This window comes from Bombina bombina, chromosome 3 (genome assembly GCF_027579735.1).
Source record: "Bombina bombina isolate aBomBom1 chromosome 3, aBomBom1.pri, whole genome shotgun sequence".
NCBI classification, from domain to species: domain Eukaryota; kingdom Metazoa; phylum Chordata; class Amphibia; order Anura; family Bombinatoridae; genus Bombina; species Bombina bombina.
In genome coordinates this window covers 1,257,684,310-1,257,710,220 of record NC_069501.1, presented here as the reverse complement: position 1 = coordinate 1,257,710,220, position 25,911 = coordinate 1,257,684,310, and the positions used below count along the sequence as shown (strand labels likewise).

General features: G+C 39.6%; 1 protein-coding gene across 1 annotated transcript in view; it reads right to left on the bottom strand.

The window, feature by feature from the left end:
• The window catches only part of LOC128652708 (short transient receptor potential channel 2-like), a 137,100-nt gene that overhangs the window by 63,974 nt on the left and 47,215 nt on the right, over positions 1-25,911 (bottom strand). The window contains 2 exon segments of the mRNA XM_053705639.1: positions 1,707-1,907; positions 24,456-24,630. Of these exon segments, the coding sequence (XP_053561614.1) occupies positions 1,707-1,907; positions 24,456-24,630 (376 nt within the window).

Sequence of the window (25,911 nt, the reverse complement as noted above, 5' to 3'; positions counted from 1 at the left end):
AAGTAATAAGAATATTACCTTTTACAGCAAGCATGATACAAGTCGTTATTAAATCACTGTAATCAGGCTTACCTTAAATAACTCCGGTATTAACAGCATTTTCTAGCATATTCTTTCTCTAGAAAAATTTAAACTGCACATACCTCATAGCAGGAGACCCTGCACGCCATTCCCCCAGCTGAAGTTATCTCTGTCTTCAGTTATGTGTGAGAACAGCAATGGATCTTAGTTACAACCTGCTAAGATCATCAAAGACCACAGGCAGACTCTTCTTCTATTTTCTGCCTGAGGCTAAAATAGTACAACTCCGGTACCATTTGAAAATAACAAACTTTTGATTGAAGATAAACTAAATAAAAAACACCACATCTCTCTAGCTACTTCCTATCTTGTCGAGAGCTGCAAGAGAATGACTGGTAGTGGCAGTTAGGGGAGGAGCTATATAGACAGCTCTGCTGTGGGTGTTCCTCTTGCAGCTTCCTGTTGGGAAGGAGAATATCCCACAAGTAATGGATGATCCGTGGACTGGATACACCTTACAATAGAAATGCATTTCCCAGATATGAAACTGACAGTCTGCAAAAGGAAATAAACTGAAAATCTGAATCATGGCAAATATAAGTACAAAACATAGATTTAGAACTTTATATAAATACATAAAGTGCCAAACCATAGCTGAGAGTGTCTTAAGTAATGAAAACATACTTACCAAAAGACACCCATCCACATATAACAGATAGCCAAACCAGTACTGAAACAGTTGTCAGTAGAGGTAATGGAATATGAGAGTATATCGTCGATCTGAAAAGGGAGGTAGGAGATGAATCACTACGACCGACAACAGAGAACCTATGAAATAGATCTCCCGTGAGGAAAACCATTGCATTCAATAGGTGATACTCCCTTCACATCCCTCTGACATTCACTGTACTCTGAGAGGAACCGGGCTTCAAAATGCTGAGAAGCGCATATCAACGTAGAAATCTTAGCACAAACTTACTTCACCACCTCCATAGGAGGCAAAGTTTGTAAAACTGAATTGTGGGTGTGGTGAGGGGTGTATTTATAGGCATTTTGAGGTTTGGGAAACTTTGCCCCTCCTGGTAGGATTGTATATCCCATACGTCACTAGCTCATGGACTCTTGCCAATTACATGAAAGAAATGTATTTTTATCACAATATTTTGGAACCGGATTACCAGAGGATTACATTGTTGTACAGTACTACAACTGCATGATGAAAATGTATTTACTACTGATTTACAAGCTTAAAGGGAAAGTAAACACAAGACATTTCTGTTGTGTTGCTATAAAGTAAAATATCAACTAAGTCTAATTGTTTAAGAACAAATTAACATATTGCTTGCTGCCAATGTTTTTCAATAGCAAAACTCCACCCACAACTTGTCTCATTTGGAGGAAATAATCTGGGCTTTAGTCTGCAGACAACAAAGCTAGCCACAATGAGATTGTGCTATAGCCAATTAGGGACATATATGTAGCAGGGTTCACCTTGGGAAGTCTACAGTGTGTTTTTTCAGATCTCTAGAATTATAATTATCAGAGCTGAATTACATGAAATGGGGGCAAAATAAACATTGAAATTATAATACAAAGTTGATTTAATGTGCATAAATAAAATGTCATATTAAAATCTCAAGGTATTTACTGTCCTTTTAATGCTTACCATTTTATGAGCATCTCACCTGCTTTGGTGAAGTAGAAACACAGATCAGAGTGAGGGTCCTCCAGGCAAGAAAGATACCCTTTAAGATATACCAGAACTCGCAATGAGAACGAAGCCAGGTACATGCTGATGGTGACAATGTCCAAGAAGTTCCACCAGTCTAAAAAGTAGCTTCTCAGCCCTTCTATCCAGACCTCCTTGCACTCATGCCAGAGAAAACCTGCCACAAACAGAGGAACTCAGTGTCATTACATATAGATGATCTAACAGAACATAGCCTATTCTCAGATATACAGAAGGCACATTATATGGTAAGTAAACATCTTATATACCCCCTCCACACTGGTTACGTTAACATTCATTAGTGAGTATTTGTAATGTTGTAAGGTAGCAATAAAAATATAGGTTTGTATGGGGCAATAAAAAAACATATATAATATTTTTTAAGTCTGTAAAATGAGTGCACTAAACAGTATAGTCCCAAAATTATACACCATCAGTTGTAGAAAAAAACCTCCAATAGAAAGAAGAGCTTCAAATGGTGAAGTGCATATGTTATGATAAAGCCTATATGGTGAAACGTATGTCGGATGTTACAGACTTATGTCACCAGGTGGGGGGAGCTTACTGTTTCAACTGCTTGTAACTGTTGTACTCATGCTGAAAGACAGTGTGTTTGTATTACATGTGTAGCGGTTATATGTATTGCTGATCACCCGAGTGACTACTTTAAATTTATATGTACATTTTTTTGTTTTTTGTGCTTGTTGTGATGAAGAGTTCCTCTTGAACGGTGGCTCCTGTTTGAGTGTTTGTGCCTTAGAGCCTGTGAAGGGAAGGCTACATTTGAGCAATTACACTTGAGAGCTAAGTCATAAGCTCAATAGGATGTGAGTACGGCTCTTCATATATGTGAATGTAAATGAGATTACTTACTTCACCATTAGCAGCTCTTCCTATTGGAGGTTTTTTCTACAAGGGAGAAGAAGATTAGTAGATGGTGTATTCATTTTGGGACTATATCCTTTAGTGCAGTGATTTTCAACCTTTTTTTTGCCGTGGCACACTTTTTTACATTAAAAAATCCTGCGGAACACCACTATCCCAAAATTTTACAAAAATACAGTATATATATATATATATATACACACACACACTGTACTGTGTTGTCATGCCATGCCTCCTACAAACTATACATGACATATTGACATTCGTTCACAAACAATCATAATGCGCTGCGCTGTTTCCCCCCCAGTCATCATCTCACTCAAAATAAAAAAACGGGGGGGGGGGGAACTTCCGGGTGGCGGCCATTACAGGTCCCAAAGTTATCAGCTCCTACAATCTATGAGACAAAGCTATGTGAAATCCCTTTTTCATCAATCCATTGTATACATCTTTCAAGCTGAGGACATGCAACAAAGCAAGCTCTTTCACACCTTATCACCATTTCTGTAATGGAGATCATATTTAGCAAACCGGAGTGAATTAAAGGTTGCGGCCTTCCAACTAATTAACCCCCCGGCAGGGCATTGATTTGCCTTGTCGTTAAGAGGCAGTGAAACACCGCAAGACACTGCAAATCCTTCTCTCTGTAAGGCACAATATATTTTTAGGAAAATAGAGAAAAAACATTGCTTGCCTAATATTTGCCTGCTGTATCCTACAACTTATTCACTATGGAGATCCCTTTGAATTTTTTAGAGGAGCTGCGCAGCCTGCTTCAGGGCCATCACGCTACTTTAGAAGATGAACTTACTCTGGCATTTGATATTAGTAGAGATATTTCGTCCCGCAAGTTCACCAGCACCAAAATCAGCAAAGAAGAGGGAGGGGGTGTGGGCGCTTTGGGGCCCCAGTGCTCATGCCCTACTTCTAGTACCTCAGTGGATGACTGGGAGCCTGGAAACATGGACGCAATGGTGCTACCTGAATCAGACCTGAAGATAGCAACAGCGCTTACAATGCGAACCTCTTGTGACTTACTCCGGATCTATGCAGGCGCATTGCAAGAGCCCTGTTGCGAAGGACCGCAGAAGCGGGAAATTAAGGGGACTATCCGGCAATCGCGCCCACCGCAAAAACAAGATTGGTCCGGTGTGATCCCTCCACTGCACACCTTATACACTCTTTCAGTTACAGCAAGACCGCGTGAGCTCCTTCAGGGTGCAGTGCAACATTGGTCGGCACTTATGCGGCCGCCTTTACATTGTCGCTTGTCCTGGGACCCAGGACCCTTACCTTCCTGAGGTGTATGTGGGACAGTTCAGAGTTGTTTCAACGTTGGCATTTAGTGGCCGAAGACAATCAGATATACCGACTTTTGAATCATTGGTGAGATTGCCCCTAAGTATATGATTGTTTCAAGCAGTGTGTCCCTGTCCCCCGTATATACAAAAACTTTTGACCTTTAGCATGTGGACTCTAAGCCTATGTTAAGTACTCTACATATTGCTTATCTTTAGTAAACTTTTATACTGCCCACCTCCTGCTATTTAACATAGTTTGGAGTTAAATGTTAGTGGAATATCACGTTCACTTACACATGTGAGTTTACTGTATTATAGTGTTTCTCTTTATTTTTTTCTATTTGGCACTGCACACGTTCTGAACCTCATTTTGTACCTATAGCTCTCTATATGTTAGGATACAAGAATCTCCTTGCACTAACCCTGCATTTTGACGCAGGCTGGCCCTGCAATTATAACATTGTTATGAGCTATATGGGTTTTTATATATTTATCCTACCCTTGATATGTTTGAATATTGTCTACTCCCTTGGGGTAGCTACAAGCTTACTTAGCTCTTTTACCTATGTTCTTAGTTGATAGAGTGGGGGTTCAGTCTCTTACATGTTGCTGGAGTTATAATTCATTCCCTCTTTTCAGCTTTACCATCTGGTTACCCAGCATAACCTATCCAATGCAACTAGTGTGTGCCCTAGGAACAGTGTATACCTTATCCTATATGTGACTACAGTTAAGGGTTTTACAAATAGTTCTCGAATAATAACTCAATGCCAATTAGCCTCACTGATCCTCACATTATTAATTTAACCCTTCCTTTTACCTACACAGTAGTGGGGATCTACAGATAGACCGCTGTGTTTTCTGCCCACAGGACTTAAGCTGCCATTAATTATTAATTGTGTTATGGAGGGTAGGGATCCGCAATTAGCTTATAAGAACTTACAGCATGTCATCTACACTTTGAGGTCCATAGGCTTGTAATTTAATCTTCCCTTTTACTTATTTAGAATAGGGATCTCCTGAACTAAGGTTATGTCCCATGTTTATAATAAGCACTATCACCAGTCATTGTTTGTTTTTTTTCTTATACTGAGTATTTGCACCTTGTTTATTGTGTCCTTTCCCCCCCCCCCCACACTTATCAGTTGTAGCATAATTAAAAAACAAAAAAAAATAAAAAATATGAGGTGAATGCAAAGAGATCCATAAGTGGTCTCCTATATTCAAGATAGTCTTCTATAAATATCATTTATTTTCTCCTATGAGCTGGGGTCCAAGAGTGGCCTCCAATCTTGGTACAGAAGGCTTAGGTTGTTATAGGCATTCATAAACCATATTTTTACGTGGCATCATTGATATCACTAATTTTAGATTATGTAGCTTGTTAAGTATTCTGTATTATGTATCCTGTTATAGCTACTCTCTGTAAGTAATTGTGTAATGCCTCATTGTTTTACCTGTATGCCGAAACTTTCCCTCAATAAAAATTATAGGGAAAAAAAAAAAAAAATGGCCCAGAATAAAAAACAAGCAAAATTTAAAAAATATGTCACACTGTTGTCAGTCTGCCGTGGCACACCTGAGGATCTCACACAGCACACTGGTTGAAAAACACTGCTTTAGTGCACTCATTTTACACAGATATTTGTATCACTTATTTATTTTGTGTATATTACAAGTTGTATCTTCTTCTTCTTATTTTTTTATTAACTCTAGCAGCTAAAACATTCATCAGCAAGTACAGGACAAGTAATGTATGGATGCATATATAGAAAACACAGAGAAGGCATTTTAAAATGGTCCCTGTCCACCAATAAAGAAAGAAAAACACGTCAAAAAAGAGAGCTTACAGCAGAGGGTTTAATAATATTAGCATATCATTTATTAATAATAACACAACATTGTTACCGATCGCTTTCTAAAAAATGATAACAGGAACTTAAGAGTAATCCTAAAAATAATCCTAAAAATTTATTATATCCCCTTAACTTGAGCAAAAGGTTATGTACAAACGTTATAGCTTTATCAACTAAAAAGTTTAAAAGCTGTAATACGACCTTTAAAGAGACACTGAACCCAATTTGTTCTTTCATGATTCAGATAGAGCAACAATTTTAAGCAACTTTCTAATTTACTCCTATTATCAATTTTATTTCATTCTCGTGCTATCTTTATTTGAAAAGCAAAACTATACGTTTAGAAGCTGGACCCTTTTTGGTTCACAACCTGGGTTGTCCTTGCTGATTGGACACCACCAATGAACACTACTGTCCAGTGGTCTGAACCAAAAATTGGCTGGCTCCTTAGCTTAGATGCCTTCTTTTTCAAATAAAGATAGCAAGACAACGAAGAAAAATTGATAATAGGAGTAAATTAGAAAGTTGCTTAAAATTGCATGCTTTATCTGAAACATGAAAGAAAATGTTTGGGTTTAGTGTCCCTTTAACCCCTTAACGACCAAGGACGTGCCAGGTACGTCCTCCAAAAAACTACCGTTAACGACCAAGGATGTGCCTGGCACGTCCTCTGGGATTTTTAAGCACTGGAAGCAATCGTGTTTGCTTCCAGCCGCTTCCAGGGTATTTTAGTGATGATTCGATATTGAGGCATAACTGCAATACCCTTTTTAAACTATCGATGCAGAGAGGGCCACTCTGTGGCCCTCCCTGCATCGGCCATTGATGGTGCCAATCGTTGGTGGGTGGGAGCAGCAACAGGGAGGCGGGTGGGCAGCCCATCAATGGGTGGTTCCGGTTCCTTTGCACACCGATGTGTGCGTGATGACTCGCGACTGCCGCAGGGGGGACGTGGGGGGTGTGCGTGCGCGCGTAACATTTACATAGAAAAATAATAAATGTAATATGAAGGAGGGAGAGGGAAGGGGGAATAATAAAGATTGGCCAAGGGATCTGGGGGAGAAGGTGGGTAGGGTATTGAGGGGTGGCAGCTACACTACAGAAAATACAAAAAAATAAAAAAGAAATTTGGGGGGGGGGGCAAACTGGATACTGGCAGACAGCTGCCAGTACCCAAGATGGTGGAGAGTAGGTAGAGGGTTAGAAAGCTGTATGGGGGGGGGGGGGGGATCAGGGAGGTTGGGGGCTAAGGGGGGATCCAACACTGCAGAATCAATATCAAAATTAAAAACAAAAACAAATGCTTTTTATGTCAGTACTTAAGATGGAGGGGACAATTGTGGGGTTGGGGAGGGAAGGGAGCTGTTTAGGAGGGATCAGGGGGTGGGATGTGTCAGGTGGGAGGTTGGCTCTACACTAAAGCTAAAATTAACCCTACAAGCTCCCTACAAGCTACCTAATTAACCCCTTCACTGCTGGGCATAATACAAGTGTGGTGCGCAGCAGCATTTAGAGGCCTTCTAATTACCAAAAAGCAACTCCAAAGCCATATATGTCTGCTATTTCTGAACAAAGGGGATCCCAGAGAAGTATTTACAACCATTTGTGTAATGATTGTACAAGCTGTTTGTAAATAATTTCAGTTAGAAACCTAAAATTATGAAAAACTTAGCTATTTTTTTTATTTGATCGCATTCGGCGGTAAAATGGTGGCATGAAATATACCAAAATGAGCCTAGATCAATACTTTGGGTTGTCTACTACACTACACTAAAGCTAAAATTAACCCTAGAAGCTCCCTACATGCTCTCTAATTAACCCCTTCACTGCTGGGCATAATACACATGTGGTGCGCAGCGGCATTTAGCAGCCTTCTAATTACCAAAACGCAATGCCAAAGCCATAAGTCTGCTATTTATGAACAAAGGGGATCCCAGAGAAGCATTTACAACCATTTGTGCCATAATTGCACAAGCTGTTGTAAACAATTTCAGTGAGAAACCTAAAGTTTGTGAAAAATTTAAAAAAAATTTTTATTTGATCGCATTTGGCGGTGAAATGGCGGCATGAAATATAGTAAAATGGGTCTAGATCAATACTTTTGGTTGTCTACTAAAAAAACTAAATTAATGATTACCTGATAAATGTATTTCTTCTTTCTTGACACGGTGAGTCCACGGATCATCTAATTACTATTTGGAATAAGCCAGCAGGAGTAGGCTAAGTGCCTCATAGCCAAGCTGTTAAATATCACCTCCCTTCCCTCCAACCCCAGTCATTCGACCGAAGCAAAAGGAGAGAAAGGAAGCAACAAGGCGCAGAGGTGCCTGAGGTTTATAATACAACAAAAACCTGTCTTAAAAAAACAGGGTGGGCCGTGGACTCCCCGTGTCAAGAAATAAATAAATGTATCAGGTAAGCATAAATTCTGTTTTCTTTCTAATGACATGGTGAGTCCACGGATCATCTAATTACCCAAGCTAGAGGAATCAGATGATAAGGGAGGGACAAGATAGGGAACCTAAACAGAAGGCACCACTGCTTGAAGAACCTTTCTCCCAAAAGAAGCCTCAGCCGAGGCAAAAGTATCAAATTTATAGAATTTAGAAAAAGTGTGTAGAGAGGACCAAGTTGCAGCCTTGCAAATCTGTTCCACAGAAGCTTCATTTTTGAATGCCCAGGAAGAGGAAACAGCCCTCGTAGAATGAGCCTTGACTCTCTCAGGAGGCTGCTGTCCAGCAGTTTCATAGGCCAAGCAAATTATACTCTTCAGCCACAAAGAAAGAGATGTGGCCGTAGCTTTCTGACCCTTACGTTTCCCTGAGAAAAAAACAAACAGAGCCGAAGACTGACGAAAATCCTTAGTCGCCTGTAAATAGTATTTCAACACACACACCACATCTATGTCATGCAGCAGACGCTCCTTATGAGAAGAAGGGTTAGGACACAAAAAAGGAACAACAATTTCTTGATTAATGTTCACATCCAAAACCACCTTAGGAAAGAACCCTAGCTTAGTACGCAGAACTACCTTATCAGAATGAAAAATAAGATAAGGGGAGTCACACTGCAACGCTGAGAGTTCTGAGACTCTGTGGGCAGAAGAAATTGCCACAAGAAACAAAACTTTCCAAGATAATAACTTACGCCTAGATTTAGAGTTTTGTTGGTAAAGACCCGCGTAGCTAACGCTGCTTTTTTTCCCAGCGCACCCTTTAAACAATGCTGGTATTTAGAGTTGTCTGAGTGGCTGCGTTAGGCTCAGAAAAGGGAGCGTTGAGCAGAATTTACCTTCCCTTCAACCCTCAATACCAGCGTTGCTTACGGTAGCGGTAAGCTGGCAAAACGTGCTCGTGCACGATATCCCCATAGGAAACAATGGGGCAGTTTGGGCTGAAAAAAACCTAACAACTGCAAAAAAGCAGTGTTCAGCTCCTAACGCAGCCCCATTGTTTCCTACGGGGAAACACTTTCTAAGTCTGCACCTAACACCCTAACATGAACCCCGAGTCTAAACACCCCTAACCTTACACTTATTAACCCCTAATCCGCCGCCCCCGCTATCGGTGACACCTGCATTATACTATTAACCCCTAATCTGCCGCTCCGGACACCGCCGCAACCTACATTATACCTATGAACCCCTAATCTGCTGCCCCTAACACCGCCGACACCTATATTATATTTATTACCCCCTAATCTGCCCCCCCCAATGTCGCCACTACCTTACCTACACTTATTAACCCCTAATCTGCCGACCGGACCTCGCTGCCACTATAATAAATGTATTAACCCCTAAACCGCCGTACTCCCGCCTCGCAAACACTATAATAAATTTTATTAACCCCTAATCTGCCCTCCCTAACATCGCCGCCACCTACCTACAATTATTAACCCCTAATCTGCCGCCTGCAACGTCGCCGCTACTATAATAAAGTTATTAACCCCTAAACCTAAGTCTAACCCTAACCCTAACACCCCCTAACAAATATAATTTAAATTAAACTAAATAATATTCCTATAATTAAATAAATGAATCCTATTTAAAACTAAATACTTACCTGGAAAATAAACCCTAATATAGCTACAATATAACTAATAATTACATTGTATCTATTTTAGGATTTATATTTATTTTACAGGCAACTTTGTATTTATTTTAACTAGGTACAATAGCTATTAAATAGTTAATAACTATTTAATAGCTACCTAGTTAAAATAATTACAAAATTACAAGTAAAATAAATCCTAACCTAAGTTACTATTAAACCTAACACTACACTATCATTAAATTAATTAAATAAATTACCTACAATTAGCTAAACTAATCTATAATACAAAAAAAAACACTAAATTACAAAAAATAAAAAAATATTACAAGAATTTTAATCTAATTACACCTAATCTAAGCCCCCTAATAAAATAAAAAAGCCCCCCAAAATAATAAAATTCCCTACCCTATTCTAAATTACAAAAGTAATCAGCTCTTTTACCAGCCCTTAAAAGGGCTTTTTGCGGGGCATTGCCCCAAAGTAATCAGCTCTTTTACCTGTAAATAAAAATACAATACCCCCCCAACATTACAACCCACCACCCACATACCCCTATTCTAACCCACCCAAACCCCCCTTAAAAAAAAACTATCACTTACCCCCTGAAGATCTCCCTACCTTGAGTCGTCTTCACTCAGCCGAGCCGAAGTCTTCATCCAATCCGGGCGATGTGGTCCTCCATCCGGGCGAAGTCTTGATCCAAGCGGCAAAGAAGAGGTCCTCCATCCGGGCGAAGTCTTGATCCAAGCGGCAAAGAAGAGGTCCTCCATCCGGGCGATGTCTTCTTCCAAGCGGCATCTTCTATCTTCTGTCATCTGGATCCATCTTCATCCCGCCGATGCGGAACATCCTCCTTCCCCGACGGACTAACGACGAATGAAGGTTCCTTTAAGGGACGTCATCCAAGATGGCGTCCCTCGAATTCCTATTGGCTGATAGGATTCTATCAGCCAATCGGAATAAAGGTAGGAAAAATCTGATTGGCTGATTCAATCAGCCAATCAGATTGAAGTTCAATCCGATTGGCTGATCCAATCAGCCAATCAGATTGAGCTCGCATTCTATTGGCTGTTCCGATCAGCCAATAGAATGCAAGCTTAATCTGATTGGCTGATCCTATCAGCCAATCGGAATTGGAGGGACGCCATCTTGGATGACGTCATTTAAAGGAACCTTCATTCGTCGTTAGTTTGTCGGGGAAGGAGGATGTTCTGCGTCGGCAGGATGAAGATGGATCCGGAAGACAGAAGATGCCGCTTGGAAGAAGACATCGCCCGGATGGAGGACCTCTTCTTTGCCGCTTGGATCAAGACTTCGCCCGGATGGAGGACCACATCGCCCGGATTGGATGAAGACTTCGGCTCGGCTGAGTGAAGACGACTCAAGGTAGGATGATCTTCAGGGGGTTAGTGATAGTTTTTTTTAAGGGGGGTTTGGGTGGGTTAGAATAGGGGTATGTGGGTGGTGGGTTGTAATGTTGGGGGGGGTATTGTATTTTTATTTACAGGTATAATAACTATTTAATAGCTATTGTACCTAGTTAAAATAAATACAAAGTTGCCTGTAAAATAAATATAAATCCTAAAATAGATACAATGTAACTATTAGTTATATTGTAGCTATATTAGGGTTTATTTTATAGGTAAGTATTTAATTTTAAATAGGATTAATTTATTTAATTATAGGAATATTATTTTGTTTAATTTAAATTATATTTATGTTAGGGGGGTGTTAGGGTTAGGGTTTAGGGGATAATACATTTATTATAGAAGCGGTGACGTTGCGGGCGGGAGATTAGGGGTTAATAATTGTAGGTAGGTGGCGGTGATGTTAGGAAGGGCAGATTAGGGGTTAATAAAATGTATTCTAGTGTTTGCGAGGTGGGAGTGCGGCGGTTTAGGGGTTAATACATTTATTATAGTGGCGGCAAGGTCCGGTCGGCAGATTAGGGGTTAATAAATATAATATAGGTGTCAGCGATGTTAGGGGCAGCAGATTAGGTGTTCATAGGTATAATGTAGGTGGCGGCGGTGTCCGGTCGGCAGATTAGGGGTTAAAAATTTTTATTATAGTGTTTGCGATGTGGGGGGGCCTCAGTTTAGGGGTACATAGGTAGTTTATGGGTGTTAGTGTACTTTATAGCACAGTAGTTAGGAGCTTTATATTCCGGCGTTAGCCCATAAAGCTCTTAACTACTGACTATTTTGGCGGTAGGAGTCTTGTCGGTAGAGGCTCTACCGCTCAGTTCTTCCAAGACTCCAAATACCAGCGTTAGGCAAATCCCATAGAAAATATAGGATACGCAATTGACGTAAGGGGATCTGCAGTAGCCTGGAGTCGCGGTAAGGAAGTGAGCGGTAGACCCTTTCCTGCCTGACTCTAAATACCAGTGGGCGGTAAAAAGCAGCGTTAGGACCCCTTAACGCTGCTTTTGATGGCTAACGCCAAACTCTAAATCTAGCCGTTAATATCTAAGGAATGCATAGCCTCAAATGGAGCCTGTTGAAGAACTTTAAGAACAAGGTTAAGACTCCAGGGAGGAGTTACAGGTTTGAATACAGGCCTGATTCTGACCAAGGCCTGACAAAAAGATTGCATGTCTGGTCCGATTACCTCCCTACATTGAGCCACTGACGGCCGAGGAGAGGACTGAAGCGCCTGACAAGAATCAAAGATCTTTGATTTTCTGACCTCTGTCAGAAATATTTTCATCGATAGGGAATCTATTATGGTTCCCAAGAACACTACCCTTGTACCTGGAATTAAGGAACTCTTTCTGAGACTCTGCGGGTAGAAGAAATTGCCACAAGAAACAAAACTTTCCAAGATAATAACTTAATATCTAAGGAATGCATAGCCTCAAATGGAGCCTGTTGAAGAACTTTAAGAACAAGGTTAAGACTCCAGGGATGAGTTACAGGTTTGAACACAGGCCTTATTCTGACCAAGGCCTGACAAAAAGATTACATGTCTGGTCCGATTACCTCCATACATTGAGCCACTGACGGCCGACGAGAGGATTGAAGCGCCTGACAAGAATCAAAGATCTTTGATTTTCTGACCTCTGTCAGAAATATTTTCATCGATAGGGAATCTATTATGGTTCCCAAGAACACTACCCTTGTACCTGGAATTAAGGAACTCTTTCCCAAATTGACCTTCCATCCGTGAGAGCGCAGGAAGGATAACAACATCTCCATGTGGGAATTCACTTGTTGAAAGGATGGCGCCTGAACCAGAATGTCATCCAGATAAGGTGCCACTGCAATGCCCCGCAACCGGAGCACTGCCAACAGAGATCCCAGGACTTTTGAAAAAATTCTGGGAGCTGTGGCAAGGCCACAAACTGGAAGTGTTTGTCTAGAAATGCAAACCTCAGAAACTTGTGATGATCCCTGTGGATGGGAACATGCAGGTACGCATCCTTTAAATCTACTGTTGTCATGAATTGACCATCTTGAACCAAGGGAAGAATAGAACAAATAGTTTCCATCTTAAAGGACGGTACTCTGAGGAACTTATTTAGACTTTTGAGGTCTAGAATTGGTCTTAAAGTTCCCTCTTTTTTGGGAACCACAAACAGATTGGAGTAAAATCCCAGACCCTGTTCCTGCATTGGAACAGGAACTATCACTCCCAGTTCGGAAAGGTCTCAAACACAGTGTAAGAACGTCTCTCTTTTAATCTGGTCTACAGATAATCTTGAGAGCAGAAACCTGCCCCTGGGAGGAAAGGTCTTGAACTGTAGTTTGTATCCCTGGGACACGATGTCCACCACCCAGGGATCCTGAACATCCCGAACCCAAGCCTGAGCAAAGAGGAAAAGTCTGCCCCCCGCAAGATCAGGTCCCGGATCGGGGGCAGACCCTTCATGCTGACTTTGAGTCAGTAGCGGGCTTCTTAGATTGCTTTCCCTTGTTCCATGACTGGCTGGACCTCCAGGAAGGCTTGGACTGTTCCTGCTTTGTAGAGGGAGAAGAAGGCTTACCCTTGAAGTTTCGAAAGGAATAAAAATTACTCTGATGTCCCTTCTGCTTATTCCTCTTATTCTGAGGGAGTAAATGACCCTTACCTCCCGTAAAGCCCGGCCCAAACAAGGTCTTACCCTTGTAGGGAATCGCCAAAAGCTTAGACTTAGACGACACATCCGCAGACCATGATTTCAACCATAAAGCTCTGCGGGCCAGTACTGCAAAACCAGAAATCTTTACTCCCAACTTAATAACCTGTAGGGAAGCATTCGTAATAAATGAATTGGCCAACTTAAGAGCCTTGATCTCCTCAAGGGGAGTATCTGTCTGAATAGATTCAGACAACGCATCAACGCCAGTAAGCCGCCGCACTGGTGATGGTAGCAATACACACCGCAGGTTGCCATTGTAAACCCTGGTGTACATACATTTTTTTTAGTAACCCTTCCAACTTCTTATCCATAGGATCCTTAGAGGAACAGCTATCCTCTATGGGAATAGTGGTTCATCTGCCAAGACTCCATGATAGAGTCAGCTATTGGAAACATCTTCTTAAAAATTGGGGATGGAGAAAAAGGGATACCAGGTCTCTCCTATTCCCGAGCAATAATCTCTGTAGCCCGGTCTGGTACCGCAAAGACCTCCACCGTGGAAGAAACATCAAAGTATTTGTTTAACTTACTTGACTTCTTAGGATTGACCACAAAAGTCAGGTCGGAGTCGTCCAGAGTGGCCAAAACCTCCTTAAGTAACAACTGGAGGTGTTCTAGCATAAACCTGAAGGATACAACTTCAGCATCAGTAGAAGGAATTACACTGTCTGTCTGAGACTTCACCCTCAGATGCTACCGAAGTATGTTCCTCCTCAGACTTCTGGGAGGAAACATTCGGAATAGCCACGACTGTGTCAGAAACCTTACATTTCGTCTTGCGCTTTTCCTGTAGCATGGGAAAAGCAGACAGTGCATCAGTTACCGCAGAGGATATGTGGGTAGCAATGTCATGCAAGGTAACCCCAACTGGAGTTTGAGAGGAAATGCAGGGCACTGCATGTGTGGACGATAATGTTTGGGACACTTGAGGAGAAGGCTGCAGCATATCTTGGACAGGGGACCCCTGGACAGCATCCGCCTTAGCTAATGATGGCTTAGATTCAAAAAGTCTGTCCCTGTAATGTAATGTTCTTTCAATACATGAGGGACAAAATGGAATTGGGGGGTTCCACAGAGTCAAAACACAAGCCACATGTAACATTTTACAGGGCCTCTTGATCCATCTTTACTCAATTTATAAACAAAATAAACTCAACAGCTTTATTAAGTTTGAAAATATTAATACCAAAAAAACGTTACTGTCACTTTAAATTTTAAAAGTAAAAATAATTTTTCTTTTATTCCTTGACTACCGCAAAAACAGCAGTGTACAATAACCCTCAGGCAGCCTCTTCACTTAAGCACTCCTTGCTGAGGTGCTTATCTGTCCTCCTGTGAACCGGATTCCTCAAACTACGTTCCGGACTAAAGTCTAGCTGTTCAAAAACGGCTCCGTAACACTTGTCACTGATTCCTTTAAGTAGAGACGCAGTAACACACTCCGGACCGGAACTAACATGAAAAGCTCCGGAAAGGCACGCAACACTAATTGCCGCCTCAGAAGCCCGCCCTTCCTATTCGTGTGCGTAATCTAACTAGAAGAAGCCGGTCGCCATTATTATTAATGCCAGAGCCGTTCTTTCTCATAGAAATAACACACTGACTCTGTCCCTCAAGAACCGGAATGAAAACAGGAACAATAACCATATCTAAGCCTTCAGAACTGGAACAATAAAAAAAGTCTGAGCCTCTCTCCAAAAGACTATACGTCCCCAGTGCCTGCACACACTGCCTACTAAAATCACATTAACCCCAAATAGGATTGTTAGTGTCCCAAAATCAGGCTTAACTGAAAAAAGGGCCACATTCATCAAGAAAATAAAATTAGGCACTTACCTGAAGAACAATCTGCCCGGCAGCAGGGCAGCTCACATGGTATGAGAGGTCCTCTCCCTCGCATGGACCCGTGGGAAAAATAAGAAAGACTGAATAAGCCTAGTAAGGCTTTCCGGATAGGGCAGCAACAATTGCTTTAAAGCTACCACTGCTCTACTGAAGAGACTGACATGGGTTACGGCTAAACCCCTGGAGGAAGCAGGACAAACTTGCTTTGCTTCAAAATAATAAAATCTTGAATGAAGAATCTTCTTTCAGACACAAAGAGAATGACTGGGGTTGGAGGGAAGGGAGGTGATATTTAACAGCTTTGCTGTGGTGCTCTTTGCCTCCTCCTGCTGGCCAGGAGTGATATTCCCAATAGTAATTAGATGATCCGTGGACTTACCGTGTCATTAGAAAGAAAAATATATATATATACACATGTCAAGGGATATTCAGGGATTCCTGACAGAACTTCCGCTAATTTTGAGAAAACAAATGGTTTGGAAATAGCAAAGTGCTACTTGTATTTATTGCCCTATAACTTGCAAAATAAGCAAAGAACATGTAAACATTGGGTATTTCTAAACTCAGGACAAAATTTAGAAACTATTTAGCATGGGTGTTTTTTGGTGGTTCTAGATGTGAAACAAATTTGGGGGGTCAAATTTAGAAAAAGTTTTTTTCCATTAATTCATCATATTTTATAAATTTTTTATAGTAAATTATAAGATATGATTAAACTAATGGTATCTTTAGAAAGTCTATTTAATGGCGAGAAAAATTGTATATAATGGCCTCTATTTATCAAGCTGTCTACTTTCTAGCATTCGCCGGCACCAATACGCTCGCCTAACATCGCCACCACGGACCGGAATACGTTTGCCAAATTTATCAAGAAAGCTGTCAAAAAGCCGCGCACCAAGTACAATGCGATGAGCAGCTGACTGTTGTTAACTGACAGTCATCGATCTCGCTGCTCATCGGCTTATTCACAGCTTTCTTGATAGCCTGTCACTAAGCACCCACACTATACTATACTGTTTTACCCCCTAAACCGCCGCTCCCGGAGCCCCCCACAACTAAATAAACTTATTAACCCCTAAAATGCCACTCCCGGACCCCGCCGCAACTATAATAAATATATTAACCCTTAAACCACCGCTCCCGGACCCTGCCGCTACCTACATTATACCTATTAACCCATAATCTGCCGCCCCCTATACCGCTGCCACCTACATAAAGTTATTAACCCCTATCCTGCCGATCCCGGACCCCGCCGCAACTAAATAAAATGTTTACCCCCCTAAACCGCCGCTCCCGGAGCCCCGCGCAACTAAATAAACGTATTAACACTTAAACCGCCGCTCCCGGACCCCGCCGCCACCTACATTACATTTATTAACCCCTAATCTGCCCCCCCTACAACGCCACCACCTACATTATATCTATTAACCCCTAAACCTAAGTCTAACACTAACCTTAACACCCCCTAACTTAAATATTATTTAAATTAATCTAAATAAATATTCCTATAATTAACTAAATTATTCCTATTTAAAACTAAATACTTACCTATAAAATAAACCCTAAGATAGCTACAATTTAACTAATAGTTACATTGTAGCTAGCTTAGGGTTTATATTTATTTTACAGGCAACTTTGTATTTATTTTAACTAGGTAGAATAGTTATTAAATAGTTATTAACTATTTAATAACTACCTAGCTAAAATAAATACAAATTTACCTGTAAAATAAATCCTAACCTAAGTTACAATTACACCTAACACTATACTACAATTAAAATAATTAAATTAATTAAATACAATTACCTACAATTAAATAAAATTAACTAAAATTAACAAAAAAAACACTAAATTACAGAAAATAAAAAAATTACAAGAATTTTAAACTAATTACACCTAATCTAAGCCCCCTAATAAAATAAAAAATCCCCCCAAAATAATAAAATTCCCTTCCCTATACTAAATTACAAATAGCCCTTAAAAGGGCTTTTTGCAGGGCATTGCCCCAAAGTAAGCAGCTCTTTTACCTGTAAAAAAAGAAATACACCCCCCAACATTAAAACCCACCACCCACACACCCAACCCTACTCTAAAACCCACCCAAACCCCCCTTAAAAAAACCTAACACTAACCCCCTGAAGATCACCCTACCTTGAGCCGTCTTCACCCAGCCGGGCCTAAGTCCTCAACGAATTCGTTCAAGAGAACGAAGAGAAATTAATCATAGGAGTAAATTAGAAAGTTGTTTAAAATGGCATGTTCTATCTGAATCATGAAAAAAATATATAGGTTTAGTGTTCCTTTCAAGGTGGTATTACAGCTTTTAGACTTTTTAACTCCTAAGGACAATTGAGAAAGTTATATCATTTGCACATAACCTTTTGCTCAAGTTAAGGTGGTATAATAGCTTTTTAGGATCAGTTTTAAGATTACTCTTAAAGGGACACTGAACCCAATTTTTTTTCTTTCGTGATTCAGACAGAGCATGCAATTTTAAGCAACTTTCTAATGTACTCCTATTATCAATTTTTCTTCATTCTCTTGCTATCTTTATTTGAAAAAGAAGGAATCTAAGCTAAGGAGCCAGCAAATTGTTGGTTCAGAACCATGGACAGCACTTGTTTATTGGTGCTGTCCAATCAGCAAGGACAACACAGGTTATTCACCAAAAATAGGCCGGCATCTAAACTTACATTCTTGCATTTCAAATAAAGATACCAAGAGAATGAAGAAAATTTGATAATAGGAGTAAATTAGAAAGTTGCTTAAAATTGAATGCTCTATCTGAAACACGAAAGAAAAAATTTGGGTTCAGTGTCCCTTTAAGAATGTCTTCATTTTTAGAGAGTGACCGGTCTCAATGTTGTGTTAGTAATAACCCCTTTGGCCTATCGCAGTGTTTTTCAACCAGTGTGCCGTGAGAGATCCTCAGGTGTGCCACGGCAGACTGACAACAGTGTGACATATTTTTTAAACTTTGCTTGTTTTTTACTCCCAGTGCAGGGGTAGTTTGTAGGAGGCATGGCATAACAGCACAATACATACAGTATGTGTGTGTTTGTGTGTATGTGTATATATATATGCTGTACTAGGCTACAATGTGTGATTTTTTTAAAATTTTGGGATGGTGGTGTGCCACAGGATTTTTTAATGTAAAAAAGTGTGCCACGGCAAAAAAAAGGTTAAAAATCACTGGCCTATCGGATGTAGATCTAAGTTATGCGGTACACAACCTATCGTACTGCATAACATAGATCTACGTCTGATCTTCAGGCAGTCCACGCAGTCTCGGTTATCAAGCTGTGTGGGAGGGATTAGGTAGGCATCAGGTGATAAGGGTGCTCCTTACATTAGAATACTATTACTCTTGCCAGCTAACTAATTAACCCCTTCACTGATAGTGTGATACGCAGCTGCAATTAGCGGCCTTCTATTTACTAAATGGAAAGGCAAAGCCATGTATGTCTGCTACTTGTGAACAAAGGGGACCCCAGATAAGTTTTTACAACCATTTCTCATATAACTGCAGTAGTTGTGTGTAAATAATTATAATAAAAAAGTTAACTTTTTTTTTTTTAATATGATTGCAATTGGCGACAAATCAGTCAGTGGCGTCACTAGGGTTGGTGTCACCCGGTGCGGTACGTTATGGTGTCACCCCCCCCAAGAAAGCAGACACACACAAACACAGGCACACACACATACAAACACTCAGACACACTTAAAAACACACTCAGATGCACACACAAACACTCGGAAACACACTCAGACACACACACAAAAACACATACAGAAAAACACTCAGACACACACACAAAAAAGCTCAGACACACACACACAAAAACACAGACACACACACAAAAACACTCAGGCACACACACACAGAAACACTCAGGCACACACACAAACACTTAGACACACACAAAAACACACTCACACACACACACAAACTCAGACACACACACACACAAAAACTCAGACACACACACACACATACAAAATATGTAATCTGCACTGCATTAATTATAAAGCTCATGCCTAGAGCTGCTCCCTTGCTCTACAGAGCATCAAATGAAAGATAAACAGAGCACTCTAAAATAAATCACTAAAGAAAAGGTTTAGGTGCGCAAACTATGAAAATTCTGCTCTCTGACTCTGTTCAAGTCTGTCAGTGCACAGCCCCAAGCCACATGCCTACCGCTTCTTATGGCCAATCACATCTGCACTCTGCCCACCCTCAGACCCCCGCCCACCCTCCCTCCCCTCCTACCTCTTCAGTGTGCACTTAGTGTACCGTAGCCGTACCAGTCTGCAACTTCGCAAGCCCCACGGCAGAGAAAATGACTACTGATGTACCTCAGGGTTAACTGTGGGTGCCTGTTCTATTTAGAATGTTTATATAAGTAATACATTGTTAACAGAGGTCAGAGGTGACATTTCAGGAGTGGTAAAATCAGTAGGGTATTAAAAACTGGAGTATTGGACAGATGCAGGGGATTTTATATATTTAGTGTACAAAATTCCAGAGTTTAATTCTCATGTTAGTGTGTGTGGGCACTGGGAAGCAGGCATGGCACAGATATGCTCTTCTCTTTGTGCTTCAATGCTAGATAAATTATATTAATGATTTACACTAGTGTGTGGCTTAATCTAATACTGCCCTCCTATGCTATTTTATTGCCTGCACACACAACTAGGCAATAAAAAGTAAAAAAATAAATAAAAAAAAATTAAAGTAAATACATTAGTCCCTGACCACCCTGACCAAAAAAAAATATATGGCCGAATCCAGGGGGGGGGGGGGGGCAGCAGGATTCTGAGTGCCTAGGGCAACACAAAATCTAAATATGCTACTGTCACAATGTTTACACTTTGATTACTATATTATCACTTCAAACACTATATTATCACTTTGATCACTATGTTATCACTTTGATCACTATGCTTTCACTTTGATCACTATATTATCACTTGGATCACTATGTTATCACTTTGATCACTATGCTATCACTTTGATCACTATGCTATCACTTTGATCACTATATTATCACTTTGATCACTATGTTATCACTTTGATCACTATGCTTTCACTTTGATCACTATATTATCACTTGGATCACTATGTTATCACTTTGATTACTATGCTATCACTTTGATCACTATATTATCACTTTGATCACTATGTTATCACTTTGATTACTATGCTTTCACTTTGATTACTATGCTATCACTTTGATTACTATGCTATTACTTTGATCACTATATTATCACTTTGATCACTATATTATCACTTTGATCACTATGTTATCACTTTGATCACTATGCTTTCACTTTGATCACTATATTATCACTTGGATCACTACAGGGAGTGCAGAATTATTAGGCAAATGAGTATTTTGACCACATCATCCTCTTTATGCATGTTGTCTTACTCCAAGCTGTATAGGCTCGAAAGCCTACTACCAATTAAGCATATTAGGTGATGTGCATCTCTGTAATGAGAAGGGGTGTGGTCTAATGACATCAACACCCTATATCAGGTGTGCATAATTATTAGGCAACTTCCTTTCCTTTGGCAAAATGGGTCAAAAGAAGGACTTGACAGGCTCAGAAAAGTCAAAAATAGTGAGATATCTTGCAGAGGGATGCAGCACTCTTAAAATTGCAAAGCTTCTGAAGCGTGATCATCGAACAATCAAGCATTTCATTCAAAATAGTCAACAGGGTCGCAAGAAGCGTGTGGAAAAATCAAGGCGCAAAATAACTGCCCATGAACTGAGAAAAGTCAAGCGTACAGCTGCCAAGATGCCACTTGCCACCAGTTTGGCCATATTTCAGAGCTGCAACATCACTGGAGTGCCCAAAAGCACAAGGTGTGCAATACTCAGAGACATGGCCAAGGTAAGAAAGGCTGAAAGACGACCACCACTGAACAAGACACACAAGCTGAAACATCAAGACTGGGCCAAGAAATATCTCAAGACTGATTTTTCTAAGGTTTTATGGACTGATGAAATGAGAGTGAGTCTTGATGGGCCAGATGGATGGGCCCATGGCTGGATTGGTAAAGGGCAGAGAGCTCCAGTCCGACTCAGACGCCAGCAAGGTGGAGGTGGAGTACTGGTTTGGGCTGGTATCATCAAAGATGAGCTTGTGGGGCCTTTTCGGGTTGAGGATGGAGTCAAGCTCAACTCCCAGTCCTACTGCCAGTTTCTGGAAGACACCTTCTTCAAGCAGTGGTACAGGAAGAAGTCTGCATCCTTCAAGAAAAACATGATTTTCATGCAGGACAATGCTCCATCACACGCGTCCAAGTACTCCACAGCGTGGCTGGCAAGAAAGGGTATAAAAGAAGAAAATCTAATGACATGGCCTCCTTGTTCACCTGATCTGAACCCCATTGAGAACCTGTGGTCCATCATCAAATGTGAGATTTACAAGGAGGGAAAACAGTACACCTCTCTGAACAGTGTCTGGGAGGCTGTGGTTGCTGCTGCACGCAATGTTGATGGTAAACAGATCAAAACACTGACAGAATCCATGGATGGCAGGCTTTTGAGTGTCCTTGCAAAGAAATGTGGCTATATTGGTCACTGATTTGTTTTTGTTTTGTTTTTGAATGTCAGAAATGTATATTTGTGAATGTTGAGATGTTATATTGGTTTCACTGGTAAAAATAAATAATTGAAATGGGTATATATTTGTTTTTTGTTAAGTTGCCTAATAATTATGCACAGTAATAGTCACCTGCACACACAGATATCCCCCTAAAATAGCTATAACTAAAAACAAACTAAAAACTACTTCCAAAAATATTCAGCTTTGATATTAATGAGTTTTTTGGGTTCATTGAGAACATGGTTGTTGTTCAATAATAAAATTAATCCTCAAAAATACAACTTGCCTAATAATTCTGCACTCCCTGTATGTTATCACTTTGATTACTATGCTATCACTTTGATCACTATGCTATCACTTTGATAACTATGTCATCACTTTGATCACTATATTATCACTTTGATCACTATGTTATCACTTTGATCACTATGCTTTCACTTTGATCACTTTATTATCACTTGGATCACTATGCTATCACTTTGATCACTATATTATCACTTTGATCACTATGTTATCACTTTGATTACTATGCTATCACTTTGATCACTATGCTATCACTTTGATAACTATGTCATCACTTTGATCACTATATTATCACTTTGATCACTATGTTATCACTTTGATCACTATGCTTTCACTTTGATCACTTTATTATCACTTGGATCACTATGCTATCACTTTGATCACTATATTATCACTTTGATCACTATATTATCACTTTGATCACTATGTTATCACTTTGATTACTATGTTATCACTTTGATCACTATATTATCACTTTGATTACTATGTTATCACTTTGATCACTATATTATCACTTTGATCACTATATTATCACTTTGATTACTATGTTATCACTTTGATCACTATATTATCACTTTGATTACTATGTTATCACTTTGATCACTATGCTATCACTTTGATCACTATGCTATCACTTTGATCACTATATTATCACTTTGATCACTATGTTATCACTTTGATTACTATGCTATCACTTTGATTACTATGTTATCACTTTGATCACTATATTATCCCTTTGATCACTATATTATCACTTTGATAACTATTTCATCACTTTGATTACTATGTTATCACTTTGATCACTATGTTATCACTTTGATAACTATTTCATCACTTTGATCACTATATTATCACTTTGATCACTATGTTATCACTTTGATCACTATGCTTTCACTTTGATCACTATATTATCACTTTGATTACTATGCTATCACTTTGATCACTATGCTATCACTTTGATTACTATATTATCACTTTGATCACTATATTATCACTTTGATTACTATGCTATCACTTTGATCACTATATTATCACTTTGATCACTATATTATCACTTTGATTACTATGCTATCACTTTGATCACTATGCTATCACTTTGATTACTATGTCATCACTTTGATCACTATATTATCACTTTGATTACTATGCTATCACTTTGATTACTATGTTATCACTTTGATCACTATATTATCACTTTGATTACTATGTTATCACTTTGATCACTATATTATCACTTTGATCACTATATTATCACTTTTATTACTATGTTATCACTTTGATCACTATGTTATCACTTTGATTACTATGTTATCACTTTGATCACTATGCTATCACTTTGATCACTATGTTATCACTTTGATCACTATGCTATCACTTTGATCACTATGCTATCACTTTGATCACTATATTATCACTTTGATCACTATGTTATCACTTTGATCACTATGCTTTCACTTTGATCACTATATTATCACTTGGATCACTATGTTATCACTTTGATTACTATGCTATCACTTTGATCACTATGTTATCACTTTGATCACTATGCTATCACTTTGATCACTATGCTATCACATTGATTACTATGTTATCACTTTAATCACTATGCTATCACATTGATACAAGTGTACAGATTTAGAGAACATAATATACAGGAAACCAATCACAACAGACCATACACTGCACTGGTAATTCGTCAGCTTCACCCATATTTTGACTAACCTGCCACCCAGATCATGTGCAAGGAGTTCTGCCAGATAGCTTGGCTCCGGCCTTCATATATGTCGTGTCTCCTCTCCATTATCAATGATTCCACCAAAAGGAAAACAAGGAACCAAAGATAAGAAGCAGAATGAAGAAGAAATTTTATTACTGGAATCTTCAGGGTTTTTCCAACCTGGAGAACAGACAAAAAAAAGGTTTGTACCTTATATCAATATAAAGTGATATGCATAAGCCATTATTTATTCTTACCCCTCCATCATCCTAGTATTATTTTCCCATATTCAACTTAAACTTAAAGGGACAGTCTAGTCAAAATTAAACTTTCATGATTCAGATAGGGCATCTAATTTTATACAACTTTCCAATTTACTTTTATCATCAAGCTTGCTTTGTTCTCTTGGTATTCTTTGTGAAAGCTAAACCTAGGTAGGCTCATATGCTAGTTTCTAAGCCCTTGAAGATGCCTCTTATCTGAATGCATTTGACAGTTTTTCACAGCTAGAGTGTGTTAGTTCATGTGTGCCATATAGATAACATTGTGCTCACGCACATGGAGTTACTTATAAGAGGGCACCGATTGGCTAAAATGCAAGTCTGTCAAAGCACTGAAATAAGGGGGCAGTCTGCAGAAGCTTAGATACAAGATAATCACAGAGGAAAAAAGTGTATTAATATAACTGTGTTGGTTATGAAAAACTGGGGAATGGCAAATAAAGGGATTATCTATCTATTTAAACAATAAAACTTCTGGAGTAGACTGTCCCTTTAAAGGAGTTTGTACCAGCAGCAGCAGTTTTTAAAGGGGTAAATGTTTTATCATCTCTCATTTACACTATACTATGTATTTAAAGGGATAGAAAGGTCAACATTTAAAAGTACATAGGTGCATTTCAATGTGAAATAGAAGCATTTTTGCAAAATAGTTCCTTTAGCAAGAATGTTTCTAATAAAACTTATTAGTATTTTTCTGCAGCATATGCACGTATCCTATGAGGGCACGTGCACTAGTATTCAAACACCGCACTTTCTCACAGAGCTGGCAGTGTGTGTATTGCTGCTGAAGACTTAATTTGTGTCGTCACTGCTGACTCTCTTAGATGGCATGGTGTTTGAATACCAGTGCACGAGCCTTCACAGCATATGTGCGTATGCCACAGACAAACAGTAATAACTTTGATCTAATGCAAATTCCTATAGTAGGAGGTTTGCATAGAGCGCAAATATAAATGGTTGTGCTGAAAATGAAATGGATGTGTATGAAACTTAGGTTTCAATTTGTGTGCTTTCCTTTAAATAATTTGGGTATAATTTGGGCACTTTACACCACTTATTTAAACCATTTGAAAGAACAATCCAGGGAGACCAGATTCAGACAGCTGGTGTCTAACATCCCGCCTGCCTTGTTTGCACAATTTCATTGTGTAAACTGCAATGTGAGTACAATTTTGTATAT